General features: G+C 43.9%; 1 protein-coding gene across 4 annotated transcripts in view; it reads right to left on the bottom strand.

Annotated features, from left to right (window-relative positions):
• Positions 1–4,275: 4,275 nt before the first annotated feature.
• Positions 4,276–23,559, bottom strand: part of col12a1b (collagen, type XII, alpha 1b) — a 147,135-nt gene continuing 127,851 nt past the window's right edge. For 3 of the 4 annotated variants that reach the window (XM_030720899.1, XM_030720897.1, XM_030720896.1), the window contains 15 exons: positions 22,264–22,422; positions 21,564–21,641; positions 17,985–18,071; positions 15,977–16,030; positions 15,582–15,677; positions 14,003–14,056; positions 11,325–11,378; positions 11,169–11,222; positions 10,933–11,004; positions 10,812–10,847; positions 9,438–9,504; positions 9,156–9,341; positions 8,649–8,717; positions 7,533–7,703; positions 4,276–5,176 (listed from right to left, as the gene is read on the bottom strand). In XM_030720899.1, coding sequence (XP_030576759.1) covers positions 5,052–5,176; positions 7,533–7,703; positions 8,649–8,717; positions 9,156–9,341; positions 9,438–9,504; positions 10,812–10,847; positions 10,933–11,004; positions 11,169–11,222; positions 11,325–11,378; positions 14,003–14,056; positions 15,582–15,677; positions 15,977–16,030; positions 17,985–18,071; positions 21,564–21,641; positions 22,264–22,422 — 1,362 coding nt within the window. In that variant the 3' untranslated portion in view covers positions 4,276–5,051. Of the gene's footprint in view, positions 6,585–7,532; positions 7,704–8,648; positions 8,718–9,155; positions 9,342–9,437; positions 9,505–10,811; positions 10,848–10,932; positions 11,005–11,168; positions 11,223–11,324; positions 11,379–14,002; positions 14,057–15,581; positions 15,678–15,976; positions 16,031–17,984; positions 18,072–21,563; positions 21,642–22,263; positions 22,423–23,559 lie in introns of all 4 variants that reach the window. The other variant, XM_030720898.1, reaches the window with a different exon arrangement.

Consider the following 23,559-nt stretch of genomic DNA (forward strand, 5'->3'; position numbering starts at 1 on the left):
TCAGTGATGTCAAACAGAAACTCTGGATGCAAAGAACCAGAGGGCCTCTTTGAAACTGGAAACACGCTTTATGGGAACTGTTGTCTTAATTTTGCAGATTAATGCATGCTGCTAGTGACAACAGCAGCTATCAGTCATCTCCAGCTCTGCCTGTTAGATTTATTGTGGTTATTTATGTCGACATATGCGATGGAAAAAGTCCCACTGTCCTCTTTTTTTTGGGGCCCTGAAGTGTTTTTCATCAGATTTCTGAGGGGAATGTGCACACAGTTTAGGTTAGTCAATAAAACAAGTCCCAAACATTTCATCGTGCTCAGATATGGTTTCAATTCTTCCACCATCAAAGGTCGTATCGGCGTCCTCTGCGAGGTCCAGGGAGGCCCATCACAGCTGCTGATAAGCTCGACCCTGGGAGGGAATAAGGCCGTTCCGCCCACCTCATCCGGCTCTGATTAGACTGCAGGAGGTTCCTGATTAGAAACAGCAGAGACTGCATTTTCTACAGTGCTTGGTTTCCTTTATTTCCAGATACTTTTGTGCTGTGGTCACTGTTCTGTTTCCTGACTCAACAAGTGAGTAAAGTATTTAAGCTGCTGTTTAGTCTGAAATTGGTAAACTTTCGCTGTGACTCGCATTCTTCAGAAAACCTTCGTACTTTGGCCAAACGTCATTTATTTATAGCCCTGCTTTAACAGTGTTACTCATGAACGCTGAATTATGTGCAGAGAATCAGGCTGGAGCAGGAGCTCAGACACATTTGATCTTATGGAATGCTCTGATTTAGCAGAGGGAGCTGCCGGGATGCATGACATCCACTTGCAAACCGTTCCTGCACAGGACAGTGAGCTGCACTGGTTTCATCGGACACCACAGACACTTTGTAGGAGGGTTAAGAGTTTAGACCAGGGCTCTTCAACTCCAGGCCTCAGAAGCCCCTGTCCTGCAGGTTTTAGATGTGTCTCTGCTTCAACACACCTGAGTCAAATATAGAAGTCATTATCAGGACTCTGGAGAACTTGACTGCAAACTGAGGAGGTAATTCAGCCATTTGATTCAGGTGTGTTGGATCAGGGACACATCTAAAACCTGCAGGACACCGGACCTCGAGGCCTCGAGTTAAAGAGCCCTGCTTTAGACCTTTCTAATCAGCCATTTGCTCATGTTGGACACATAACATGTATTATTGTAGGGTCTTTACCCACAATACAAAGCGCCTTGAGGCGACAGTTTGTTGTGATTTGGCGCTATATAAATAAAATTGAATTGAATTGAATTGAATAAAAAAGACTCCCATCTGGAAAACATGCTACATAAATAAATTTTACCTGCAAATTTGCTAGAAAAATGGAGCTTACCATGATATTTTTTTATTTATCTCCCTAAAAAGGAAGGAAAAAAAGGCCTGAACTTCAACTAGTCAAGGTCAGTGAATGTTGGACAATTATTCCTCTCCAATTATCAACAATTACTCTTATGGGTTGTTTTTTCCTATCAAAGCATTATTCAGTAACAGATACACCGTTCAGTGGCAAATGTGGCACTCAAGGGGAGGAATTAGTGTTATAGACCCAGTAAAGTAATGATTGATTAAAAAGTGCAGATGTGATATGAAGGCCAGCATCCTTCATTCTTCCCCTCCAATAATTCAAATTGTCTTCCTGGGATCGCTGTGTTGTGACTGGTAGCTCCAGATGAGTCACACTTGAGTAAAGATGAACTCATCTGAACAGTCAAATGCCGATGGTGTGTTTCCATGAGACCTGATGTTTACAGCTTATAGATGATTAATACCTTTCAATCGTGCGCTCGGCTATTAAACTTTACGTTTGTGGCAGTGATTCAGTGGGAAAATATCTGAAGAGAAAATAGCAGTGAGCAAATCAGGCCAGTGAAGTTAGCTAATTCTCAAATGCTCCCGGCTTCAGGATCATAAAAGGATCGAGTGTACAAAGAGGCTGAAGAGAAGAGCACTTCATGACACTTTCCCCAATTTCCTGACTCCTGTATTCGTTCCTGCCTTTTCCAAGTTTCCAATCGAGGATGGAGGCCCTAAGGGAGATGAAACAGTGCAAATGCACACATGAGCTCTGGGATGGAGCCGATAATCCAGCTGAGTGCTGATCCTATTTTTAAAAACCTTTTCCTTAAACCAGGTCTGAGTCCCTGTTGGAGCTTCAGGTTTGGACAAAGAGCAGAACTGGAGCTGGACATGTTCCTCTGTAGTCTGCTTGATAGTTCCAGATTTATCCTCGCTTCCCACCAGCTGTCTTGTTGATTTGCCAAGATAGTCTTCTAGTTAAAGTGTCTGTGAAGTCTGCATGAATGACAGTCTAATCGGCCTAAATGCCCTTCAGATTAGCCCAGGAGGCCTTCAGATCAACCCTGGGATGCCCAGTTTTCCCACTTGTCATCAGAAGTGCCCCCTTTCTCTAACTAGTGTCTTATGACTTGTCTTAGTGCACTTGGACAATGAGTAGGGACAAACAGACTAACCAGAAACAGACCTAGGCCAACTCATTTACATAATGTCTACCAAGGAACTTTGTAATTAAATCAAATGCTCCTCAAGTGAAGGTTTAAGAGATTTTTTTTTCTTTTAGCTCCAAAAGTTGGAACTACCCTCCTCACAGGCCTGCACGCATCTGACTTGGTGCTCTATGTATCTTATGTCCATGTTTCTGTTGTAGTTGGTACAAGCACTGTTCTAGTACGTCCCCCAAAGTATATGAAAAGGGTACCAGAGTTGTCCTTGTCTACTTTCCTGAACCATGTTGTACTTGGGGTCAATCAAATGCCCCTTCAGTCAGTCCCACTAAGGACAGTTTTTTGTTTTTTGGGGGGTTTTTTTGGTTTTTTTAGCCAGATTGTCCATCAGGTGTAATGGTCCAGCTGCCCTTCAAGTGAGTCTCTTCAAAATACCCTTTAAGCCCTTCCAGTTCAGCACCCCAGTACTCAGCCCCACTCCACTTTGGGTTCTTTAAAAACACTAAAGCATAGGAAGAGAGTTTTCATTCACAGCAGAGACTCACACAAGTAAACACACAGGAACACATTTTCTGTAGTTTTAGTGAAAATACTGCTCCCATTAGCCAGCACTCCTGTGGTGGCTATTGGGACCTTGGTGGCCTTTTCCAGTCCAGTCTACTAGATTGGCTGGATAGGGTTTCTTTCTAGTTGCTACAAATACACCTCTAAAGGTGTATCAAAAGGCAGCTAGTGAAAAAGTACTTTTCTAATCAGCCCAAGTGGTTCTAGCTGCTCCAAGGTGAAGGACCCATCGGGTGGATCTCACTGTCACTTAAGTCGGTCCCACTAGTGACTGTAGTCAGCTAGATTGACCTTCAAGTGCTCAACTAGTGCTGTTCCTGATGGTCTTTCAGAATCAGAATCAGAATCAGAAGGTTTTTATTGCCATATGGGTGAACAGGTTCACAGCATTAGGAAATTGCTGCGGTACTTCGTGCTTACAGAAAAAAACAAATAAGTATAAAAACTATAAGACAATATACTAGTATACAAATTGCAAATATACAGAGATATATGTGCCCTTTGTGCCCTTTGAGTCATTCTGCTTTTTGGAATTCCTTCATATATCTAATTAAGTCTTCCAAGTTCAATGCCAAATAGTCAAAACAAGTCCACTTTGGAGCGACATAAAGCTTCTCCTTTTATTTTAGCTCCTGTTCCTTAGCATGTTGAGATCCACTCACTGGTCCCATGTGTTTTCCAAGATGTGTGCAAGTGGGTCTAAATACTGGTTGTGTTCACCAACGTGTCAGTGGTTAGTTCACCCTTTACCCTTCGATGTTCGTCATGGCCTAGGTCTACTTCTGCTTAGTCAAAGAGGTTTTTCCATATGCCACAAGGTGGTCCAAATATAGGCACTGCTCTAGTAAACCAACGTGTATCAAACGAGCTCTACGGTTCCTCGAGTCAATCAAAACCCTGGTCTACTCAGCCCAAGTGATTCTAGCCTTTCTGCATCGTATACTTCAGGTTGATAAAAAATGCCCCTTGGATCAGTCCTAAGGGTGCCTAATGGCCATCAAGAACTCGGTGCAGTTCTTGATGGCCATTAGGCACCCTTCAAATCAATCTATAAAGTAAGTGCACTTCAATATGAGAGCCACCCCCACTGGTTAAGAACCCAAATGCTCAACTCTGGTCTTTATTTTTGGTGCGATCCAAATTATCCTTGTAGACCTCCTTTATCTTCGCTCCTGTCCCTTACTGTCTTTGGAAAATCCCAGAGACTCGAAAATAAATACACCAAAGTAGATTTTCAGTAGTTTTATTGAAAAATGCCTCTTCTGTTTTCAGAAATAAATAAGAAAATAAGGCTGTGGAATTCACAATCTGCAGTTAAAACATGAAGCAGCAATACCATTTCCATAGTCTTGCACGCAGGTTTTGACCGCATTTGGTACGATGAGAATGACGATGACAACTATATTCTGATTAAAACAAAATGAAATGTAACAAACACGTACTAAATATACACCACAGACATGCAATTCCACCTTTGGGAAAACTAGCTGTGACGGATAAAGGAACACTGATAAATATAAAGATACAAAATGAAAGCGGTGTTTAACTGAACCTCCTAAAAGATGAATGAACTGAATGAGAGAGATTATAATGAACATACTGATGAAGTGTGAGAGAAAAATAATAAAAACAATTCATATCTGACGTCCTGAACATTTTTCCTGCGCTACTATTGCTAGCTTTGTTACAATGAGTGCACTGTTCAACACTGCTAGTCAATACAAACTCAATGCAAATATGTTACAAGCAAAAAGACAAATGGAGAAGGAAAGCTCACAGGTTTCTTTTTTTTTTTTCTATTTTTAAAATTTGTGCCGATCACCCCCAAACCCTCTCCCACCCGTCGCCTGCCACAGAAAGAGAATATTCACATAGATTTTAAGGCATTCAAATGTATTTTCCAATAAATTTGAGGTGTCAAACCCCATTTTTATTTATAATTTCATTAACAAACACAGGTTAAGATAAAGAAAGGTAAACGATAACGAAAACGCGGCCCGTCTTTATGATGTTAGCCTGTTGGATGCCTTTCTGGGTAGCGATCTCTTTTGACGCTGGTTTTGCAAGTCGCCGTCCTCCTCGGGGAACTGGACTACTCGGGTGTCAGATTCAGGTGGGTATTGGCCTGCTTGGAGATAGGATTTGGGCCAATTGGCAAAGTAAGTTGGCAGATTTCCTCAACAAGAACTGGTTAACAGTGGTGTTTCTTTCTGACTGCCAGCTTAAGCACCAACACAGGTAGTTAGTAAAGAGCAGGGGCGTGGCCAGTTTTTGAAGGAGTGGCTCATACGTGCTCCTTTTGAGTTATTTTGTCGTATCTTACCTTTAAATGTTTTGGCAGGTGGTATTTTTGGGTGGGGGACAGGGTTCGTCAATTACTGAGAACGTAAAAAAGCCTTTGTGGAGATTGTTTGTTTGCATCACTTCAACATGGCTGTCATGTTGGACTCTGATTGGCCACAGCACCACCAATGTGCCAGCATTATTTAATCAATCGATCATTATTGGCTGATGGGTTCAGGCCACCCTGTGGACACGCCCCTGCTATACATTTCAGTGCATTCATGTTCTCTTTTGTGTTGTTAGAAGTTCAGGTGTTAGTCTGATTACCACAAGCATTACCAGCAATCAATCCCCCCCCACAGCTCACTTACAAAATACAACAAAACATTTCTACATAAAAAAAAAAGACATCAAGTTCAAGATTTTCTACCACCAGCCTGGAGAGACATCTTTGTGAAGGCGCGGTTAGTACTCTAAACCTGATACAGCATGGGTGGTTTGGGGGGGAAAGGTCAAACAAAAGTACAGAAAAAAGGAAAAGCTACATGGTTTGTTTCTTACTACATGAAGTGGTGACTCTAAGCCTGGAGGGTCACGTGCAGGAGAGATCAGCGTGACCCTGAGCAGAGTCAAAGGGCTACAAACACACGGGCAGGAAGACAAAAATAACAAAGAGGTGTTCTGTTTGAGCAAGCAGCAGGTTTGTTTTGCAAGGCACAAGCTTTAAAACTACAGATGTTAAGACTAAATTTAGTGGACTCAATTCAAACATCATTTACAAGGCACAAATTAGTTTATTTACATGTCACATGGAGAGAAATGCTGTTAACAGAGTTGCTGCTGCTGCTGTTGTGGCTGGTGATGCTGAGGTGGCTGCACTGGTTTCTCTTGTACAAATCCACCTTTGTTAGTATTTGTTTTGGCTTGTTGGTGGTGGTGTTTGCTGCATGCTCCTCCACTGAACAAGGTTTCTTTGTTTGGTCTTTGGCTTCAAGATGCAAACAGGCCACTAAAGAGGTCGGTGCCATCACCGCTGCTGCTGGTGGTGTTGTGCTCTACTGGCTGTGAGTCGTTAGTACTTGTTCCCTCTTTGTTGTTGTGATGTTTTCAGTACAGTTTGTTAATTGTTTCCTTTGGTGGTTATCCTTTTAAACAGCTCTAGAGCGTATGAGTGATTCAGTTACAGGACTTTTGTTTTTTCAGATGGTCAGTGAAAGCAGCACAGGCGGTATAAAAAGTCTACTATGGTGAACCTGAAACAGGCCAAAGAGGATGGAAGGTGTCAGTCAGTCAGGTCAGAGCAGAAGACAGCGAATCAACAACTTCTATGTGTTTATTAGTGACTACAAGTTTCACACATGCACTAACACCCCCCCGAAAAGAGTGCGCCGACATTTTGGAAGTGCATTTTCTCCTTTTGCAAACTGGAGTCAGGATGTGTTGGCCTCGCTCAGCTTAAAGACTGGAAGCAGGTTTAAGCTTTGAGATGGTGAGATGCTGCCCTCAATTCAGTTTTATTTATATAGCTCCAAATCACAACAGCAGTCGCCTCAAGGTGCTTTATACTGTAAGGTAAAGACCCTACAATAATACAGAGAAAACTCAGCAGTCAGAACGACCCCCTATGAGCTGCACTTGGTGACAGTGGGAAGGAAAAACTCCCTTTAACAGGAAGAAACCTCCAGCAGAACCAGGCTTCAGACTTCCAGACGTTCCTCTCCCCAGCAACACTTTCCACATTCCTCATCCTGGGGGATCCTGAGGCATTCCCAGACCAGACAGGAAATATAATCTCTCCCCAGGAATTTCCTCCCATTTCAGAGGAAAATGATTTGGGCCACTTGTATTTTTTAATTGCTTTTATAAATTAGCGTCTCTTTTATTTGCCTTCTTTTTGGTTGTTTGATCAGCAGAGATAAATTTGCTGCTGCCAATTCATGATACAGACCCTGATGGGTTACCATGTTGATGTCCTTGAGTCTTTTCGTGAGTTATCACCAAGCATGAATTACATAAAAACCATGTAGCGTCAGAGACACCCTTCAGTTTCTTTGTGCTTCCAGTGTTGTTCATCCCGGACTCAGGAACAGAAAAGTGCACCTCCCAAAATGTTGCACGTTCTTTTACTGATAAGTTTGATCCCAGATTGAGTGGATTGGAGTCATTAGTTGTGTTCTGCAGAGACAGGATGCTTCACATACCTATGTATCCCTGTCCGTTGTAAGGAATACCAACACACTGAGAAGAGTCACAATATCCAGGAGGTCCAGGAGGCCCGCGGACCCCAGCGTAGCCTGAACGTCCAGGTGGTCCACGAGGTCCAGCAGAGCCTGGAGGTCCTGGGGGTCCGGTCCTGCTTTCTCCTGGTGGACCTGGTGGATTAAACAAAAGATCAGTAACATTTCAAAGAGGGAGCAAATGGATGATACAGCCACATGTGTTTAACTGTCAGTATGATCAGACTGCAATCACAGATTTTCAACAAAGGTCAGAGTACAGCTTTCTGGCCCAAGGATAAGAGGATGACCTCTGAAGAAATCCTGAACCTTCTGACAATCCTCATCTGATCAGGACCACAAGCCAAAAGTCATTCTGTATGTCAGAACTGCTGCTGGAGCTTCAGCCCCTTCAAACAGAGCTAGGCCAATAATTAAGATGTGAACAGCTGAAGAATAAAACATAAGAAGAAAACTGTGGTTGTACCAGCGAACGATGATCTCAGGGGTCAGAGTGACTTTTAGCTTATTCACATTAATACATGGGATGAATTTCATCACCGAGAGTCACATTAAATGTGCTCTGCCTCACTATAGTTTCATGTTGGCATCTTGCTTATAAGCAGAGTGTTGATGGTATTGGAGATCATACACTGAGGTCTGCATATGATTACCCAACCCTGCAAATAAATCACATTGCCATAATTCAGCACTGATAAAAATGGTAACAAGTCTTTATGTTTATAAACTTTGCCTTTTATCAAAATAAAACAAAGGTCAAAGGCCTGCTCATTTTAGCAGGTGTGAAGGTTTAATGAAGAAACACTCCGAGGCCTCCATGTGGATTTGTACCATCAGACAGGAAACCCTGACTCTTATTTCTGATGTATTTAATAATTATGGCTCAGTGTCATCGCTCCCGCTGGAAAAACCTGCCGCTGACGGCGTCGGGCACGACATTTGGAACACAGACATAAAGACGTAAACCAAATCAGGCTCTGGAGTCAGTTTTACTTGTTAAACTCGAGCTGTGACTCAGCTTTTTCAGCGATCTCACCAACATTTTAAATACTTTTTGGTGTCTCGTTAAAGACGGCGTACCTGGAGGTCCCCTCGGTCCTTTCGCTCCAACCACTGAAGCTCCTCGATCGCCCTTCTCTCCTGGGGAACCTGAAAGGGGGGGGGAGTATTGTCATGCTGGGTGCTCAGTGGTCTCAATCCCATAATTATAGATTAAAATTAAACATTTTTGTCCCCTGTTACAAAGAGCTTTTACTTTGAACCCCTGTCAAACTCCGTGTGGTAGAAACTGATTTGGAATATTGTTTTTGTCTCTGATGAAATGAGCTCTCTCCATTTTTACTTCAGTATTTTTACAGTTTGGTATCAATAGATTTTATTCACCTCTATCTGGACTAAAATTCAGAGATTAGCGATGAAGCTAAGCCTTTCTAGCACTCCGTGATGATTTCTGCAGAATAAATAATCAGTCTGCTTCCTTCTGTGCTCCCATTATAGAAATCATTTGTCTTCATGTTTGTTTTTCTGACTCCATCTGTTCATGCTGTCGGCCTCTCCTGCCGTCCGGCAGCCTTTCGAGGATCGTACCTCTCTCTCCCTGCTGGCCGGGTAATCCAGGACTTCCAGGGAATCCGTTCCTTCCTGTAGCGCCTGGCTCTCCGCGGGGTCCCTGATCGCCAGGAGTTCCAGGAGGTCCTGGAGGGCCTGGGTTATTGTTGCGGTAGATGCCGCTGGGGATCTGGTTCAATAGCGAGTTGACTCGAGTCATTTGTTCTGCAGCAGCAGGAGGAAGAGAAAACGAAAAATTACAGACGGCAAGTGGTGGACTTACCTCATCATGAAAGGCAAGAGGCAGATATTTCTACTCACCTTGGACCAACTGTCCGCAGACTTGTCTGGCAATGGATCGCATCATGTTCTGAGGAGCGAAGTCGCCCTGGGTGCAGAGAGGCGGGATTTAAGGTGAAAGAGAAAACGTCCTTGTACTCTGAAGCTGTTGGGTTTTCTCTGTAATTATTGTAGGATCTTTACATTAAAATATAAAACGCCTAGAGGCGACTGTTTGTTGTGATTTGGTGCTATATAAATATCACTGAATTGAAATTCAGTGAAACGTGGCTCAATCAGCATCTCTGAGACCACCTGCACCTGGGATGGCCCCCCCCAACCTTCATTTCAAGGATCATCATCGGTGAAGAAAGCTGAGTCTACAGCTATGACTCAGAGGCCAAAGAGCTCACAGTCCAGGGCTGAGGAGGGTTCACGCAGTCAGGAGCACTACCAGAAACTGGCTGGTTGTTGTCTCAGTGTGGTTCAGTGAATTCGTCCCACACGGTCAGACTGTCAATGCTAAGTCCTATCCCAACATCCTGAGAGAACATCAAGCACAGTCGACCTGAACTGTGGTGCTGGAGCGCCATCGTGGTGCAGGAGAATTTGAGCTGCGGCAGCATGATTAACATTCTCCGTTCGTTCAGCTTCCCGGATCAGGTTCCCTGCTTCTTCGCCCTTTGTCAAACTGAAATTCTAGTTGAAGGTCAGCAAACTGAAGCAAATCCAACACGAACCGCACGCGGTGCTTGACGTGCTGACAGAACAAGACTTCCAGGAAGTGTTCCCAGTGCTGGATGCAAGGCAGCTCTGGACAAGGTGACTGCTCTGAGGTAGGTGGCGGCCAATTTTTGTGCATGTGTGTATATGTTTTTGGTTTCTGCTGAATGTTCTCCCTTCAACACTTCAGAGTTTTACAGCAACTCAGCATTGACAGACTCACCCCGAGGGAACTGACGAGCCAATGAATGTCCAAACAGACATCCGCTGACGTCGTGATCCTCCGTGTGAAACAGAAATTGCCTGATTTCAACACAGACTTCAAACTAAAAACGGCATCAGCACTGAAAACCAGCTGAACTTGAAGACGATCCAGAACTGGAGATCAGTCACATTTAAACCAGGTCAAGTTTTTGATTTTTATGGAACTGTTCTCAGAATTTTTTGGTCACACCTCACACATCAAGAAAATACTCTCCTGACAAGTCATCAAGCTCAATGTGACGTTCCACAATCTTCTTACTGTAACAGTTTGTCTCATCTTGCCTCAAATCACTTAAAACGGGCTTCTAGAAAATTCCTGAAACAGGAAACTATACAGGGAATGTATCCTTTTGTTTTCATCAGCGTGGCAGACTATTTTCAGTGTCACCCTCTTTGGACAAAAACATAATTTGATTCCTGTTTACTCACTCTCTCTCCCTTGTCTCCCTTTGGACCAGCAGAACCCTAGAACCAGGAAAACAAAACTGTTAAGAACTACTCAGTCTCAACATGGTGCTCACTGAACAGACGGCTCTGCCAGGAAACTTACAGGAGGACCGGAGTCTCCAGGATTTCCTGGTTTTCCCGTGGTACCTGGTACTCCAGGAGATCCTGGCGGTCCCTGCAAGGAAATGGAGACAGAAGATAAAGATGCTTCTCTGGAAATATGACTCCAAAGATTCTCAGAGCAGCACAAAGCCCTTTGGCGAGGCAATGAAATGCTTCATTTATCAGCCTGGTTTGCAGCTCTGTGGTGTACGTGCGTTAAACCATTAGAAGTTTTACCATGGGGCCTGCGGGTCCTCTGGGCCCAGCTGGGCCTTCCTTTCCTTGAGGGCCCTGGAAATACAATATCAGGGCTGAAAACCTAAAGCCATACAGTTCATGTTTAAAGAATTCAGAGAGCATGGATGCCATTAAAAGCAGCCCGGCCGTACTCACCCTCACTCCAGCTGCTCCGATTGGGCCGACAGTACCAGGAGGACCCCGAGACCCCTGCAAACACAAGGAGACATCTCAGATAGAAGCCATTTTGTGCCCATCGTGCATTAAAGAAAGGCCACCTTTGCTCGACTGACTCGAGCTGGTTTGTTTCAGCGTCGCGCTGGACGGTAAATCTTTTTGGGTTTTTTCCTGCACTTATTTGCTCACAAACCCTGCTCACTATTTTTATTGTCTCTGGTCTTTGATGCCTTGGCATAAGATTTACAAGGAACATAATATATTCCAGAAACCATTTTATTGGCCATTATAAACCAGGGCCGCGTGGTCTGCAACTCATTAAACGCATGTTGCTATAGCATCTGCTCCAGGTCACCTGCAGCCTCGACGCTCCGTCAACACGGTCGACGTGGAGTTTGTTTTACTGGCATAAAGACCTGATTAATCAGTCTTGCTGTTTCAGTGCAGCAACGCTTTGGGCAGGACAGTAAACTAGTTGAACTGAAATCATTTATTGGAGACACTAGTTGAAGTAGATGGCACTAATTACCTTTTGTTTTCCCATCTAAATCTTATTTTTGGAAATTCCACCTGCAAAAGCCAAATTCACTGGATCAAAATAAATAAACGCTTTGAGGGCTTTTTAAATAAAATCAGTCTCTGTGTCGTCATCACCCAGGCGGCGTTCAGCCCCAATAAATGATTGTAACACTCTTTCAAACAGTGCACTGAACTCACTGACATGTTAAGTATTACACCAATGGCAGCTCATTCATTTTATGCAGCGCTCAACAAGTGTGACACGTGCAGAAAACACGCCTCAAACTTCGCTGCCTCGCTGCTCACGTTTTTAAGGAAACAGCGATGTTGTTAAATTTGGAAACTGGCAAAGTGTTATCGTTTTCAGGTTTAGGGTCACTTTATTAAAACTCTAGATACAAAACTGAATAACATCCTCAAAATGAAGAGCGCGCAGCACTGTGGTTACCAACGCTCAGTCAGGTCCCATTGCTACCACATTTAAAAAAAGCACCGTGTACCCTTCAGTAACTAAAACCACGACCTTTTCCCAAAGCTAACTCAGCAGCGAGGCGAGGCATGATGTAATCTCACAGAGGCTCCACCCACCTGCTGCTCAAACCTTCTGTTTTATGAGAAGCAACCAATCAGAACAGAGGAATTAAACGGCTTGTTTCAGATAGATGACGGACTGAGGGGCTGCATCGAGGCCCATTATGAGCTAAATAAGGATTATTATGAACTTTGAATCATGTGAAGCTCCTCTGATCCAAGGATAAAAATATGGAGCTGGAAAGGAACACAATAGGTCCACGTTATTTGACTTCCAACACTGTTTTGGACAAAACAAGTTACAATTTTCCACCAGGTTTGTGCAGCCAAACCTTAATAGAGCAAAAATAAACAAATGTGTGATGGTAATAATTTCCACATTGTACATTCAATCAGATTTTTCTGACTTTAAGTTCAAGAAAAGTAGTAAAAATGTGATTTTTTTCGTCTTTGAATTTCTGGGGTTCAATACATCTACCTCTGGACCTCGAGATTACAAAATGTAACGGATTACTTGGAATATCAGAGCGGATGACCTCGTACTTTACAAACTGTTCCCTGTATATTGTTATCATCTTGGGTAATTTTTTTATCTAACTGCTCAGTGGGGGAAGAATATGTTTGTGATTAAGCCAGAAGGCAAACACGGGCAGATGGAGAGCCAAATATCCGTTCCAGGGAGCTGATTTCCTTGTTTTCTTTCAATCAGACTACAAACAAACTTTTGGTTTCCCTGAATTTCTGCAACAGAGGAAGAGAGCGTAAAGTTACCATAAAATAAACCACAGTTATTCTTTAAATGATTGCCCCACTTTGTCTGAAGCTTTATTTCTCCTGATTTGATCGGAAATGGCTCGTCAACCACATCTGATTGGAGTATAATTTTCTGCACGTTTTAGTGGAACCTGCGCTCTGGCAGCCTGTGATTGGTGGATCACACCTGTACTGAGCTCTGCTTCAGGTGCAGCTTTAAGCTACACTCTGCTTAAAGCTCGAGCTTGAAGCTGTAAACAAACACCCGTCCACATTTCAGCCGAGGGTACCTGACTGAGCCCCACTGAAGGATCGGCCCGGAGGAAACTGATTATAGGTTTTTAGGCATTCGGGCTTATCTATCTAATCTTAATCCAAGCACACCTTTGACCTCTGCTCAGCATCTTGTTTCTTTGTGCAGTGCTCAGAGGGAGAAGTTTGGGATATTCCAGGAAGAATGAAAAATGAAAGCATCAACTGACATCTGTAACTTAATATTTCACAAAGTTTAGGTGTCACTTCTGTCTTCTAGCTCCTCATATGTTCCAAGATAAAACAGTTCTCAGTGAGATGTGAGGATGCAGCAGCTGACCGCGGGCCGACACTCACCCGGCGCCGTTAATCGAGGTGACTTGTTCTTGGCTCGATCGAGTGCAGAGATTTAATTTAAAAGTAATATTCATAAACCTGCAACAGAGGCACGCTCTGCCTCTTCCCTCCCTGAATTCTTCCCAGCTGGAAAAGCATCTGCATACAGCCAACGTGGCCGCGCGCCAGAGCAGTAGTCAAAACGTGAATTATCCCCCGTTTCCTCCTTCAAACACATGGCCTGAAATCCTCCGAGCTGCACTTACTTTCTGTCCAGGTAAGCCAGCATCGCCGGGGTCTCCCTTTGGTCCAGGACGGCCCTGAGGGGAACGAATGAAGAGCATTCAGAGACACTGAGACGGTGATTGATGTAGACAAATGCAACAATAAATACCCTAAAGACCGGATCATCTTCTGGTTTTAAAAGCTTAGTTGCATTCAGTTAATAAGCAGGCGGGTTTTGACTTGCTGATCTCGTAGGATTAATACCACCTGAACCACCATCTTGGTGGGACCCACATTTTCAGGTGTTTTGGTGACCATTACATTTGCTTCTGGGACTAGAACTGATCATATTTAGACGAGAGGATGAAGCACTAATTTATCAGAAAGCAGGCTACATCATATACACCTGCAGAGACACCCGCTAATTAAAGCTACACAAACTAATGAAACGCTGGAATTCGACTCACCTAAACTCACAAACCTGGGGACGGTCTGAACGTCACAGTAAGCCAGAATTTGTCAGATGATCTCATTAAAATGATCAAAAAGGCACCAAAACAACAAACACAGAAGCCAAAGCGGCTGCGATCCAAACTCTTAGGTTGTACAGCTCTTAGAGCCCAAAACCATTTTTATAGGTAGGCTGTAACTATGTTTATTTCTGCTGTAAAGTCTGTAGGGACTGGCCCAGTGGACGCTGGAGGACCTGCAGCACCTCCACACCTCCGTCCACCTTCTTCTTCTCTGACTGCATTTATCCTTCGTTCTTTCTTTCTGCAGTTATTCCCAAAGCTGCTGACAGCTGAGCACAAGTTCACTTCTTATTTCCCCGATGTCCACATCAAGCAGCTCAGGAATAATGAAGTGGAAAAGAAATGTGATATTTCATATCTTCTGTGACTTGCTTCATGTTCAGATTGTGGACAGATACACCTTTTCGTGTATTACTGTGTGCAGAATAATCAATAAGCCTTTCTGAGACAGGTGTTTGTGACTCTTTTTTCCAGTGTGGATTTCTTAGCTGCATGAAGTTGGTGGTAGCACAAACTCCATCGATCAGAAAGGTGGCGGCACTGTTAAGACTATCTGGAGACTCGGGCCTGAAGGAAAATATAAATATTTAAACTGCGTTATGATTTATAATTGCACATCTGGTTTGAAGGAAATCTAAATAAAGTTCTGAATATCACAGCTGCATCAACTGTCTCCCAGCATGTGAAACCAAACCTACAGCCTCCATCGACTGGCTGTTTTTATCCCTAAAAGCTTTAATCCGCAGTAACCTGCAGCGATATCAAGTACGAAGCAGCAGAGACTTCGGCACTTTCCACAAACGTCTGTCTTGTGGGACCGTTCTGGAAACGGAGTGAGGGAACATCTCGGTTTAATCTGGGTACATCTAATCTCTGAGACAGAAATCCAAGCTGTGATTTATCGGCGTTCGGGGATGCTGACGCTCGGGGGCTTCGTGGTATCACTTCTTTCCCTCAGACATGAAAGAATGTGAATCTTTGCCACAGATACTCCCCAGCTTATAAATTTTCTTTATAATAAATCACTAAATAATCCCCCCCCACTCTGCTGTGTGTGTGTTGATGTCAGGTGTGTTTACAGACTTACAGCTTCTCCTGGAATCGACAGCCCGCTCGGTCCTTGAGGGCCGGGCAGACCCATCGGCCCAGGTGGTCCGATATCTCCCCGCGGGCCGATCGGTCCCTGCATGATACAGACGAGAGAAATATTTAAACACGGGTGGAATTTGTTGTTGATATCTCCTGTCCCAGTTCAAATATGCTACTGTTGAAATCTGTGGAAAAGGGCGGCAGGACACCAGGAATGCTGATAGAACTGAGCCTTCATATCGGGGAGACGGAGAGCACAAACACTCGATGGGTAAGTGGAATCAGATGTGCTCCTCAGAGCTCTCGTACTTTAAACAATCCTTTATTTTCTTCTACTCAGCCTTCATTCAAAAGCGGGTTTTAGAGAGAAGAGGCTTTTCCGCAGGTACTTACAGCAGAACCGGGCTCTCCTCTTTCACCTCGGGGGCCTTTGCTGCCGGGGGCGCCCTGAAAGGAGGAGCATTTGTCAAGTTAACACAACAAGGACGAGAATAACAGGAGACACACACACACAGACACACACGGGGGAGGTTTGCCCAGACAGACTCTCTCAGGGTGTAAAGCAAAGTTTGGCCTTAAATGAACACAATCGCTGACAGCCCGCAGATACGGACCTCTGACAGCCTACAGGAGAACCACGGCCTTCCAAAGTACAACCAACAATTGGAGTAACAGCAACAATGTTTCACAACTTTATTTGTTGAATATGAGCTTGTCCTCCATTTCTGATGGCCGGTGACGGCAGGAGCAGCCGCAGTCAGAGGGGGGTTTTTTTAACAGCGTGAAGGGAGTTTTTTACTGAAGCTGAAATATTTGTAACTTTGTATCAACTGAGACTCTGCGGACAATAAGCCGTCGCTGATGCTGCTCAAAGGGTCTGAACGTGTCCAAACATTTGGAAGCTTTTAAAGAGAACGGTATCGAATAATGAGGACAGTGTAGGCACAGGTAATCGCTGATAGCTTCAGACTGCTCTGAATTCACAGTTTTTTCTGCTCTCGGATCTGTATGATGTCAGTGACAGGCCCAGGGCCAGAATAAGATAAATCTGCCATTTAAATATCCACAGTTTATATTTAAATCAATTTAAATACACTTGATCTCAATCTCAAAGGCATCAGCTGCTGACTTCTAACTCTCCACCTTTCATTACGTCTCGAGCTTGCTGTTTTCAGAGCCAGCAGATCTTCCGCTGACTGAAGAGCCGTCGCTCGAGGACGTCTGTCTGACAAACAGACTCTGGTGTCTGCAGAGCGGGCCGTGTGAAGTCTGAGTTTCCCTTTCACAGAAAAATGTGGTTTGAGTTAAAGAGTGCTTTGAGTTGCCCAAGAGGAGCCATGAAATGATTTCATGCTTTAGTTGCCACCATCATGCCACAGAAATACAATGACAGTTAATGTTTTGCAGATATGTAAATATTTCGTGACTCTCCACATAAATTCACGAAGAACATTTCCTCATGAGGTTCATTAAAAAAAAATATTTTGGCAACTTTGTTTCTTTTCATTGTTGTTTTCTGTTACTAATTAGCTCTTTATAAACAAGCTGGATTCAGATTTCACATTTAACATGAGATGAATGATGAATTTCAGCCTTTTATTGCTTTTACGTTTTGAACAGCATCATCAGAACCTGCACAAAAAACATTTTATTGGAGTTTTTCATGCTTTCAGTCGATTTAACAACGAGCACGTCCACCTTTTCAGAGCGAAACCTGCTCAAACTAAAGAGCTTTTCCCTGAGTTCAGTAATGTTGTGGAGCTGCTACCATCGAATGAATCAGTAAAAGCTCTCTGCTCTCCTGGTTATTTATGGGCACTTACATGCTGTATGTTGTACGTGGGAGCGTACTGCACATTAACCACAGGAAACCTCTTTGCAGTGCCTCATAAAATCTTTTAAGAGAGGGGAGAAGGTAAACTGTGGTGCCTGTCTGACAGCTGATGGATGAACCTACAGCAGCCTCCTCCTCCCTCTGACTGCTCTTATGTGTTATTATTAATCTCTGTCTCTCTCTCCCACCCCTCAGCAGATGACCCCCCCTGAGCCTGGTTCTGCTGGAGGTTTCTTCCTGTTAAAGGGAGTTTACCTTACAGTATAAAGCACCTTGAGGTGACTGTTTGTAAGCCACTGAACGAAGCTGCCATGAGTGAAAAAGCTCGATGCAGGAAGAAAATTGATGGATGGATGTGACTTAGTTTAAATATGAAACTGAGTGCTGATTTTACCATCATGACCAGTTTAACAAAAGCACTCAGTGCTGACAACTCCTCCCTCATTCCACCTGTACTGTCTTACTGATTAATGTTGCTCCCTTTTCCCTAAAATGTCTCGAATCATAACTGTCTTCAAAATGGAAAAAAAAACTTAAATATATAACAGATATTGAGCTGGTTCTCACCACTGGTCCCTGAGGTCCCGGCTGCCCGTTGGACTCCGAGATGCAGGTGCAGGAGTTGGGAAGAGATGGACACTTCATCTCATCTCTCTGGTGGAGAAAGAAGCAAACAATTCAACTGTCAAAAACATGACAAAAATGCAAAGATAAGCGTGAACTCAACGCCTTAAGTCAAATAAAATCACACCTCCTCATCTGCAGCGGCAAACCGAGTGTCGCACAAAGACTCTGCACTGGATTTCTGCAGGTAAAAACCTTCCTGAGACTAAGCTGTGCTGTGTGATGGCCTGCAGTAAAATTTACTGACAAACAGCCAGAACAAATGTGCTGGCGCAGTGACGGCACCCTGGGTCATTTTCCAGTAAGGAGGGGGGGCATTTCTGGTTCAAAGCTTTCAGCATGAAAATGAAATTAAAACAAGGACCTAAAATAAAAACCTCCCAGATGGAGAAGCATTATTTTAAAAAAGAAATCCAGGTAATTGTATTACAGCAAGAAATTACAAATAAGGAAATAAAATTAATTGTCTCCGGCTCATTTACAGTGAAGATTTTTCTTCATTTTTCATCTTTATGTTTTGGACCGTCAGTCAGATAAAAGTGTCACCTGGAGCTCTGAGAACAGCAAATTTGAAAACAATGTTACTGAAAATATAAGCAGCAGGTTATTTACTGATGAAAGTAATAGTGAGCTTTAGCTATAGGCCAGACTTCATGGATGGCCTTAGCAGAGCCACGGGGTCTCAGGCTGCTCTTTCTTACTGATTTCTTAATTATGGGGGAACTTCATACACTGCTAGACTGAAATCATAACTGCTGGATTTTAAGGATAAATCCAGTTTAATTTGTCTAATTAGGAAAGTGGACATAAACCCTCTGTGCACCTTTGGGTGATCACACAAACATATGCAGATGAATATGCCACCAATAGATGCTGCTTTGTGATTTCTTGCCCTCCCAGAATCCAGTCAACATAAGTGGAGATACAACGTTAGCTTAAGTTAGCATGGTCCATCGAGCCACAGCAGGACCGCCTGAAACTTCCCTGAAATTATTTCAAATTTGAGTTCTGTAAGTTTTATATGTTGAAACTTTAGTGATATTAAACTAAAGATCGGGTTCTCTGGGTTTTGGCGACAGCTGTTCATCTTTACAGATAAACTATCCAAAGCTGACAGCCGTGATGGTCAAGAGAAGGTCACTGTTTCCATCTGCAGAGACTTGTATTTGGGAACTCCTTTGGGGGGAGAGCAGCCACCAGACCCCAGCACAGATCAGACATCAGTGACTACAGATATGACTTTAATTCAGAAACAGCGTGGAGGTGTTGCAGATGTGCAGCAACTGTAGGAGCCGCATCACTGAGATCAGCTGCTGGGACAGTGGCTAATGCAGTGTTCATGTTTCTGTTGGGAATGACCTTCATTAACTGATATTAACCATGAAAAAAGGGCTGTTTAATTTCTCTCTCTTTGTTTGATCATTTCAGTAGAATAATTATGAAATGCTTCCTCATTCGTGCTGACTGGGAATCCTATATGTGATCTGCACAGGAGAGCTGCTTGCATTCAAAGCATTTGCTAAATATTCATCTCGGAGCCGGTGTGTGGATATTTCAGCTCATGTGGGACTTTTGTTTTCACATGGATGTGAGACTCCTGCTGCGTGGGTGGATATTTCCATCGAGTCCACGCAGATATGTGGATCATTTCATAATTGTCAGCAAAACAGCCCAATCAGGCGGCTGTCCCTGCTCGGCAGCAATTGAGATAATAATCCGCTGGAGTTAGCGCTGGATGTCCAAAACATTTTGAAATGTTTTAGACATCCAGCTGCAGACGCGCTGCTCACACAAAGCTTTATTTGTTACTGCGTCTCTGGAGATCTCTGCTGGGACCGAAGTGAGAAACCTTCACACTGAGAAAGACCAGCCCGAGCTGTTCGTGCTGGCGCCGCCCGCAGATTTCACTGCTTTAAAATTGTTCCTCTGTTTTTCACCCCGCAGAGGTCTTGACAAACACCAGAAAGAATTTGAACAAACAATTTTGGATCTGCCACAAATAAATACGATTCTGATGTTCTTACGGCCTGAAAATCATGATCTCTGCGCTGCTCCGTCTCTTTCCACTCTCCACCTAACTGCTGGAGACAGATCACTGCTCCTCCCTGAGCCTGGTTCTTCTGGAGGGCTCTTGCTCTTTAAAAAAGGGAGTTTTCCTCCCCACAGTCACCAAGTGTTGCTCATTGGGGATCGTCCGATTGTTGGATTGAGTAAAGCCCCTTTAGATGACAGATCTGTGTGACCGACTGAGCGATTAATCATAAATAAAACTGAAGAAATTTGGATGCACATATTTGGAGTACATGCAGAGCGTGGTTTGGTATTGCTGAAATCCCATATTTATCATTTAGCATTAATGGTGCCTTCACAGACTTCACTGTTTCATCCAAATGATGCTGTTCTCTGTAGTCCAGAGGATTGTGCATCCACGGCTGATGTGACCCACCACAGGAGAGTTTCTTGATATGTCATCAAGGGTTAAACAAAATTTCTAATCAATGCTTTTTAATTTTACACAAACCTCTGTCTTTTAATTTGGAAACCTGGTTGTAAGACAGGGTCGCCCGGCTGCGCATATAAAAAAAAAAATACTGAACACGAATCAGCTCATATTAATAAATAAAAGAGCGTTTTCTGTGTGCTCTGAAAGGCGTTTTGCATTATGTCCCACAGTGTGCTGTGCTTTCGTCCGCTGGCTCGCACGCCGCTGCGTATCGTATGCACTCTGTTTATTTTCCTCGGTGATTCGAGCTGGTTTGACTCTGATTACGAGTCCCGTGCTTTGATCTGCTGCTGGGTCTAAAAATCCTTTCTAAGGCAAATCAAGGTCACACTCCAGCTCGCTGAGCGTTACAGTACAAACACACTCAGCTGCACTTTACTGCCACTTTGAACTGTGACTGAACGCACCGCTGCTTTCAGAGAAGAACCAGGCGGCCTGATAGCACTCTCTAGAAGATGGTCAACATCTCCGAGATGCTCCGCAGATGGAAAACAACCCCAAACAAACAGAGAGGAAAGTGCGCGCTTACAAGCAGATGTGAGTTTCTGAGATATTTGGGGCGTTTGTTTCTGGGCGCTGAAATAATCTCAGGACAAAATTAAACACTTTTTTCCCCTCTGAGCCTCGTTTATCGAGATGATCTCACAACGGCGCCGATGTCATCTTTACTTTCAGATTAAAAAAACAACGTGTGCATTGGAAGCATGTGTCTAATCAGGCCATGAAATCCCACAAACACTTTATTTTCCCATAATTTAGATGCTTTTTTTTTTGTTCGGGGTTGAATTAAAAAAATTATATCTGGGAAGAAAATCTTTTCACTCTGCAGGCCAAAATTTCATCTATATTGTTTAATCCAACTGGATCTCAGAGGAGATGCTCCCCGGTCCTGTTGATTATCTGGACGCCGGAGTCGAAGCTACAGCCAGTTCATTACCGTCACTCGGCTGCCGGTTGCAGGTTAACGTGCCTGAGTGTGTGTGTGCATGCTAAACACGAGGCGGCTGGGGTTCCCTTACCATCGATGGGAGGTCACAACATCTGTCTCTGCTGGTCCAGGCCAAGCTGCAGACAATGTCGAACATCTGGAGCTGGAACTGTGGAGAAGGAGGAGAGAGAAAATCTAAACATGGAAATGGTGCAGTGGTACATGTGTTTGTGATACGCCCTCCACAGCTCCCAGAGGAGGGGGCAGAAAAACAGCCGAGTCCCATCAGCCCCGTGGGGAGCGGCTCGTATTACAACCGCGCTGATGGATCCACATGTGGCGCCGTGTAAAACGCTCTCATTTCAGCGTCTGCTTGAATCATCTACAACCTCTCACTCTTTTCTTTCTTCTTTTGGGTCCCCGAAACCTCAGATTTATTTCTGAGCGTCAGAAATGCCGTGGCCGGTGTTCGGTTTGTTAACTGTGAGCCGAGAGAAAGTTTTGAGGCACTTTAACAAAATGATGACAGCCGTCTTCAAACTAAACGTACAGTAATTAATACGAAGCACTTTTTCCTTTTGTGCTAATGCAGCTCAATTATGTATCTCGTACGTATCACCAGCAGTTCATGTTGTGTTACTTCGGGGAAACACTCCAATAATAATCCTCTCTACATTAAACTATTGCACTGATATTATTGTTGTGGGGTTTTGGATTCTAGTCTGCAAATCCTACAAAGTCACATATGTCTAAACTCCATTTGTGGTTGAAGACACACACGGTTCACTTACAGTTGCTGAATCTCCTTTGGAGCCGATGGATTTGGACATCTTGCCCAGGACCTGGTAGCCGTCGCTGGACGTGTTTCCAGCAGCCTTGATCGTCTTCTCAGCCACTACTTGGCAGTCGATGTTGAGCTGGACGCTGGTGGATGAAACCATGATGTGCAGCTTCAGACAGAAAAAGAAAGGAAGACGAGATTTTATTGGCACGTTCTTTGTTCTACGACCAAGTGCAGTGTCTGGTTTTTATCCTCGCAGCCTGCAGATTATTAAGTCTTGTCGAGCCCACGGTGGAGGCTGAGGGCGGACAGGCTCGATTGTCCCCGCTGCAGTTTATTGAAAAACTTCAGGAGTGTATGAGAGCTCACACACAGGAAAACCGGCACTTCCTTTCTGTCCATTCAAAAAAGGGAAGATGCTCCGAGAAGAAATCCCTGCAGTACTTTGAATTTTCCTGTTACTACCCTGCAAATGTGAGCATTTCAAAAGGAAACTAATTTTCCATTTTTGGTGTTGTTACAAAATACCAAATAAAATGCAAACCTTTCATTTTTATTAATGTTGCATAAGGAACAAAAAAAAAACAGTTAAACCAGCCAGACCACATAAACTGATGATGAATTTGTCCCATATTTAAAACCTATATGATGAGAACGTCCCAGGTATTTATTCTCCAACAAAGGCAGGCCTATAAGCCAGTTGTTAAATATTGAATTAATATTTGGTACTTTAGTATTTTTGGTAAAATGTTTAAAAGAACCAAACTCTGACTCCTGTGAAAAACCAAATGACTGATCATCAGTGAGTGTGAGCACCTCTGTAAAGGCAGATGTCTTGGCGGCCTGCAGGTCCGGAGCATTCAGGTGTGTGTTAATACAATGGCCGCCATCCCAGCAGATTCACCTCATGGTCAGGCTGTGCAGTTCTCAGAGAAATGACCGAACAGGCACAGGATATCAGCACAAACACCTGAGACCAGCTGTCAGCACGGTGGCGGAGGGCTGAGGATTCGGGCTTGTTTTGCAGCCACAGGACGTGAGCACCTCGCAGTCACAGAGTCAACCACGAGCTCCTCTGCATACCAAAGATTTCTAGAGTTAAATGTGAGGCCGTCTGTCCCACAGCTAAAGTTTGACTGAAATTCGGTCGTGCAACAGGACGATGGTCCGCAGCACAGCAGCAAATCTACAGCAGAACGGCTGAAAAAGAAAAGAATCGAGATGCTGCACCGGCCCGGTCAGAGTCCAGACCTCAGCCTGATTAAAATGCTGTGCTGGGACCTTCAGAGAGCTCTGCATGAACGAG

The sequence above is a fragment of the Archocentrus centrarchus genome, chromosome 24, assembly GCF_007364275.1.
Source record: "Archocentrus centrarchus isolate MPI-CPG fArcCen1 chromosome 24, fArcCen1, whole genome shotgun sequence".
NCBI lineage: Eukaryota > Metazoa > Chordata > Actinopteri > Cichliformes > Cichlidae > Archocentrus > Archocentrus centrarchus.